The sequence below is a fragment of the Aulonocara sp. 'chitande type north' Nkhata Bay genome, linkage group LG3 (assembly GCF_057382095.1).
Source record: "Aulonocara sp. 'chitande type north' Nkhata Bay isolate Kocher_YH1m ecotype deep benthic linkage group LG3, A_spYH_male_GT1.1, whole genome shotgun sequence".
In the NCBI taxonomy this organism is placed as follows: Eukaryota; Metazoa; Chordata; class Actinopteri; order Cichliformes; family Cichlidae; genus Aulonocara; species Aulonocara sp. 'chitande type north' Nkhata Bay.
The window spans coordinates 28,689,894-28,696,532 of NC_141346.1; the positions used below are offsets into that span (position 1 = coordinate 28,689,894).

Genomic DNA, 6,639 nt, shown 5'->3' on the forward strand with positions numbered 1-6,639 from the left:
CTGTGTGTGTATAAGGACCACAAATGGCACTTGTTCAGAGACGTGGTGCAGCTGTGAAATCTGTCTCTTTGTTATTACGCTCAGCGTCTATTAGTTTACATTTTGACTGCACAATTGTGAGCTTTTTGTTATGCACAAAAACAACATTGTTTTCTTTTATTTATGGACCATGATTATTTAATAAATGCTGATAATTTTTTTTGAGTAATTTCTTCATATACATCTACGCTGTATGTAAATAAAAGTGCCCGTGTGACATCTGGGACACAGTGTGACTAAGAACTCTCTTTTTGTTCTTAACTTATGGCTTTAAAAAAAAAAAATCGAGATATATATCTTATATCGCCATCCAGCTAAAAAATATCGAGATATGAATTTTGGGTCATATCGCCCAGCCCTACTACCCGGCTTTCTTTAGACCACGAAGGCCGGGTCCTCAGGTGGAAGCAGCCTCTGAATTTGGACACCCCCGCTGTTTCCGGGCCGGCCAATAATAATGGTGATATTTAGCATATTTTATCCGATAAATAAACCCTGTAAAATGTACAGAAATGCCCCCCCCAAACAGCCCTCTTGAATGTCTCCCTAGTATGGCCACAACACCTCACTCTTGGAGCACTTTTTTGCCACATGTATAGCAAACCACGTCTCAGCTGTTTGTGGAGGTAAAATACGTCCGCACAATTACGCTCAGCCATTGTTGTGAGTGCGCGCCAGGGGGCGGCCAGACATTTATACAGCCGTATTTCACACATGACTATGAAAGGCGGAAGAGGAAGTAGTTCCTTTGAATGTAGACAATCCGGATGTTATAGTTTCTTTCCACTGTGTTCCTGTTAATGATAAACTACAAATTTACGCTAAATTACTAAAATATCGATATTTTAATTTGAGAATCGATTCTAGAACATAAATGATTGGTATCGGAGGAATCGATATTTCAGGATCACTAATGTTCACTCTACAACAGTGTGGAAGTTCCTCCCTACACTGTGTTTGAAGCAAAGCACAAAGGAGACACCTGGTGGAGCAGCTGGAATCCTGCAGGCACTCAGCCTCTTCACTACAGAAAAACTACAGAAACACCTCCTACAACATCCATTCATCCATTCTTTACACCAGGGGTCCCCAATCCCAGTCCACGAGGGCTGGTGTCCCTGCAGGTTTTAGATGTCCTTGATCCATCACAGCTGATTTAAATGGATAAATTACCTTCTCAACATGTCTTGAAGTTCTTCAGAGGCCTGGGAATGAACTAATCATATGATTCAGGTGTGTTGACACAGGGTGAGATCTAAAACCTGCAGGACACCGGCCCTCGTGGACTGGGATTGGGGACCCCTGCTTTACACACTGACTGCTGTGTTTGTGGAAACACTCCAACACACACTACTTCACATATGAACATAGAAATGTGTGTGAAAAAGAGCTGAGCTGACTTTAAACATGATGGAGGATTTATTCACAAACACTGAGTCACAACAACATTTACACACATTACCTCTTTGCAGGGGAATACACGCCAGATATAAACTCAACACATTTCTTTGAGTGGTGTTTAAATACAAAGCAAACTTTGTTTTTATTCTTAAAGTTATTAATATTTGTGATTTGAAGCATTTTCTCATCTAATAAACCTTGTTTTGTATTCACCCCTTTGGGGGACATCAACAAAGATGCCTTTCAGTTGGTTACTTACTGCTTTAGTTCATGTTATAATTTTACATGTTTCGCTTCCTGTTTGCTGAAGTGGATCTTCAGTTGTTCAGTAACCAAAGGCTTGTTTTTAAGAGACAGTTTAAATGGGACTGAGGGAATGATGTGTTTGCAAGGCAGTTTATATCCAACAACATCAAGCAGTTAAATCAAAGAGTTCATGTTACTAACAGCTCACCTCTCTGCAGCAGAGGGTTGTTCTTTGAATTCAATCAAGCGTTTTTTAGACCGGTCACTCTGTAAGGACACAGAGCTGGGTGGAGGTCCAGGTTGGTTCCTGTGAATAGTGATGGAGCAGTGATGTGAGTGCTGAGCTGTGACATGGAGAAGAGTCATGGACAGTTAGAGATGGCCATCTCACCTCTGAGCTTTGGTCTGGCTCTCATGTTCCCCACACAGAGTGGTTTTAGAGGGAGGGACTCCCTCCTCTCTGTCCTCACACTGATCCATGCTGCTCAATTCACATCAGCTCACACACACTTTCTACCTTCACCTGCAGAGGAAACACAAATCATTCATGTGCATTCATGAACTCAGTAGAGTTAAAAGCTTCACACTAATTATCTCTAAGTTCATGATTAATGTGAAAGCCAACTAGAGCTGTTACTAAATATCACTGAATCGCTGAATACAGTGTCATCAGTCTGAAAATATTCAGTTTAGTGTTAAGAGGAAACAAATAAAGCAATTAAATTGTCAAAGCAAATATTTGCTTCAAAGCACAAATTATTCTCATAAAGACAAACTGTTAAAGGAGGAAACAAAGCAAACTTACAGTTTCTTCAAACACACACCAACAACAAGCTCCACTCCACTCCTGGAAACTAAACACGGACACACCAGTGAGCTGTTGCCTGGAAGGAGGCGGGGACAGGGGAGCGGAGCTCAGCAGAAGCAGCAGTCACCTTCATTTAACTACACCCTTCAAATTCCTGAACAACAGAGTTTAATATAAAAAGTGAAGCTAACCTCTGGTCTCCTTTCACCATTTCTCCCCTTCTTTCCATTTAGCATAAACTCACGGAAACATGGAGTAATTCATTAAGTCTGCCATTTGACTTCTCACAAACCAGCAGGTTGAGGAAGCAGAAACAACTTGACTTCACAAAGCCTCCTCTGACCTCAGACATGATCCCATAAAGAAACAGATCAGACTGTCAGACTGACACCGATCTTTATCTAAACATGGTTATATAGGAGTGATAAGAAGCATGATTTTATGTTATAAAACTGACTTCAAGTTGAACTCTGATTTTTTTCAGGTTTTCAGGTAGGTTTTCATTGAGGTACGTCACCTATGTTGCAGACTGTGAATAAGGCTTGACTTGATCTCAACTTGACTTGAATCAGAGTTCATGACTGACAGTTCGTGACTGCTCTGACTGTCCTTCCGCTGTGCTGTGTAAACAAACAAACTGTGAAAAAGCTCTCAGTTTGTTTCCGCTCCAGGATCCGACTGTAAACACTGAAACCTGATGTTCCAGTTTGAGGGTCATTCTTTCATTTTTTAAACCATTTTTCTCCCAGATACAAAGACTTATCTCCAAGCTAACGTTCTTCTGCAGTTACTAATAGTTTTGCAATGAAAGAAAACAATACTTCATTCATATGTATTTCTATCTGTTCCTGCTCTCAGCTTGAAGCCACTGTACAATCTCAATGCCCTCTAAGTTTTTCCCATGTTGCAGACACGTCTTTTTCTCCTCAGCCTGTATTACAGACACGTTTTCTAACATAAACAACCAGAGAGTGAAGAAGTCACCTGAATAAGTGAAGAAACCCTTCTTCCACTGAAAACACTGCATCCACGTGAACAGATTCAACTTTCTAAGGTGCAACCAGAGTCCAGTTGCGATGAATCTCCTGGTCCTTTTTCTTGGTCCTTGTGGTTTGTGTAGAGCGTGAGAGGTGAGGAAACACATCTGTTGTTTTAAATTTTCTGTCTTTCTCAGGCAAACATTGTTTTTTAGTTTCATTTGGATTGAACTCATTAATCAATTTGACTTTTAGACATTTCACCGATTCTTTTCTTGCTCACACACATAAGAAAAACAAAGAAAAGAAAAAAAACAAAGGTCATCTGTAGGGATGGGTATCGTTTAGGTTTTATCCGATACCGGTGCCAAATCGGTACTTTTGAAACGGTGCCGGTGCTTAAACGGTGCTCGAACCGGTGCTTAAAGAATGGAGAACACAAAATTGGTCCAAAAACCTCTCATGTTCAGCTGTTTTTTTTTTTTGTAAAAAGATAACAATGTTAGCCTTTTCTGCAGCTATGGGGCATATATGGCATCACTCTTGGCTGGAAGCAGTGCTTAAACAATGGAAAAAACACAAACTTAAACCCTCTCATGTTTAACTGTTTCCCACTTTTTCTTTGGTCATTTTAGCCTTTTTGGACAGGGTGAAGGGAGTATCTGCCATCAAACAAGAAGACAGCCGCATGTAGCTATGATGATGTTTGCTAGTTCACCTTACATGCATTAATGTAATAACGTGGTTAGCCTACTCAACATAAATTACACACGAACAACATGAAGCTACTCACGCAGAGAAGAACGGCTGCTGCTGCCATCATCATCAGTCATCATTTCTGCTACACTGGCAGGGCTAGGAGCCAGGACTCTATTCTTCGGGTTTTTGGGGGATGTTGCTCCGGGTCCGATAACTGGCAACCCACCCGACGTGCACGGTGTGAGGTCTCGCAGCAAGCTATCAAATACGGCGCATTTCTCGGCTTTTAAAAAAAACGCTATGCGTCGCCAGCTGTTTAATCGGATTCGAGGTGTTACCTCCTTTGACAGTATCACAGTATCAGCTTAAAGCACTTGTTGCAGGCTGCGGAGTTTGCATATTTTGCTGTGAAGTACAGCCAGACTTTTGACCACTTCGCCTTGGACATTTTTAATCTGTAGCTCTGCTCTAACAGAACGTACGTACCTGGCCCCGCCTACTATCCTCGGAAACGTAAAATGATTGGCTAGAAGTGTATAACAGCTCAGGAAAAAAAAGCACCGAAATAAAGCACCGAAATGTGCGCTGCTTTTCGGTCTGGTTACTACCGATTATGTCAGAACCGGTGCCATCATGGCACCGGACACCGGTACCCATCCCTAGTCATCTGTATTCCACCTCATGATTCAAAAACCACAAACACTGCATTAAGTTATGACTCATAATCAGTTTCTCCACCAAAAATAAATCATTGTATCACAAGATTTATGGTAACTAGAAAAATATTATGCAACAAATGAAAAAATTAGTCGAGTTCATTTAACAACATCCTTCAAGTTGATGAACAACACTTGCCCTCTTCTTCTCAGTTCCTAGGGACACAAAATCATTTCTTTAAACTCTCTTGCTTCATTTCCATTACAGTTGCCATCCTCCTCTGACCTCCTCTCTAAATAACACAGATATTATCCCATAAAGAAGGAAAGAATGTTTCTGTCACTCAAAACAAATAGAAAGCATTTATTTGGACACATAACTGCCGGTATGAAAGTGACAGGAGTTGACTTCAGGTTTAACTCTGGTTTATTTCAGGTTTTTGAAGCGGGTTTATTTTTCACCTTGATAGATCACCATGGCAACCCATAATGCAGACTGTGAATTATTGAGGAGTCAAAGCATGAGACTGTCCTCTTAATTCTGATGTCCTTCAGCTGTGTTGTGTAAACAAAGCAACTGAACTGACTTGTTTCTGCTACAGCTGAGAGATCTGACTGTACACACTGAAACCTCATGTTCCAGTTTGGAGATCATGAACCCTGAAGATCAGCGTTTTTATTACTTTTTCACATCCAGATCACAAAGAATTATCCACATGTAAACACTTCAATTTGAATAGTTTTTGTACTGAAAGAATAGGGTGAGTCACTGGGTTAGGGTTATAATTTAATGTTAATCATATTGCAGCTTCTGAATCTCATCAGTGTGTTTGACCTCAGACCAGTTTAATGTAAAATTCAATTGTTAATATGAAACCTTGTAGCTGCCAGTGTGAACAGACATCTATTACATCTAATACAGCCACACCCAGACTTATTACTTTGTTTAAAATATAAATCTTTATACTGCAAACATTCACAGTGAGTTTCTGTTTCCAGTCTATGGATCCAGTCACACTTTCTACCTTCACCTTTGCAGTAAAGACTGAGAGCAGAGCTGAAACCAACCGAAACCAACCTAAAATGAGAGAAATTTACAGTTTGAACATTTGATCTGGTGAGACTGAACTATTTTCATTAAATATGAATAAAAATAAGTGTTCAGACTTTCTGTACATGCAGGAGGAGAAGCAGGGAACAGCTGTGCTGATGGAGGAGGGGTCGGGTGACTGGAAACAGTGGGAACACACTCAGGCCACCTACAGGGCAGCTGGGGAACAGCAGGGACCTGAAATCATATGAGATGTTACTGGAGAAGGAGGAACATTTACTGTCAGCACGTTTCCGTGTCTGTATCCCAATTCAGGGTCTGCAGCCTTAAAGGCCGCATTTTAAGGCAGATTACGTCACAGCGACGCGACGAAGGCTGTCCCAATTCAAAGGCTGCTGCTGTCACTGTCACTACCCGATTCCGTACCGGAAACCCGATCGGTACCCTATCGAAAGGTGTCTACCGGTCGAAGCATTTTACGATAGTTACAGGTCAGAGTATCTGTTAAGATGTTAACAATAATAAGTATCCCTTAAAATGTTTCCGATAATGAAACATTTCAATATAATGTAGACAAAAACGAAAAATAAAAAGATAGTTACGGATCAAGACTCCCAATCCTTACTGGGCATGTGCAAAGTCTGACCGTACAAATCGGGTCTATCCGATCCGTACCGTGCATGTGCAGGGGTTTTCTTCTTCTTCTGTTCGTTTAATTGCAGTTTACTCCCCAGAGGATACTGCCACCTGCTGACCGAGCGA

General features: G+C 41.0%; 1 protein-coding gene across 1 annotated transcript in view; it reads right to left on the reverse strand.

The window, feature by feature from the left end:
- Positions 1-2,527, reverse strand: part of LOC147335043 (protein NLRC3-like) — a 39,136-nt gene extending 36,609 nt beyond the window's left edge. Inside the window, exons 1-3 of the mRNA XM_086286851.1 lie at positions 2,492-2,527; positions 2,078-2,209; positions 1,895-1,993 (exon numbers count right to left, since the gene is read on the reverse strand). Coding sequence (XP_086142977.1) covers positions 1,895-1,993; positions 2,078-2,166 — 188 coding nt within the window. The 5' untranslated portion in view covers positions 2,167-2,209; positions 2,492-2,527. The remainder of the gene's footprint in view (positions 1-1,894; positions 1,994-2,077; positions 2,210-2,491) is intronic.
- Positions 2,528-6,639: the final 4,112 nt, after the last annotated feature.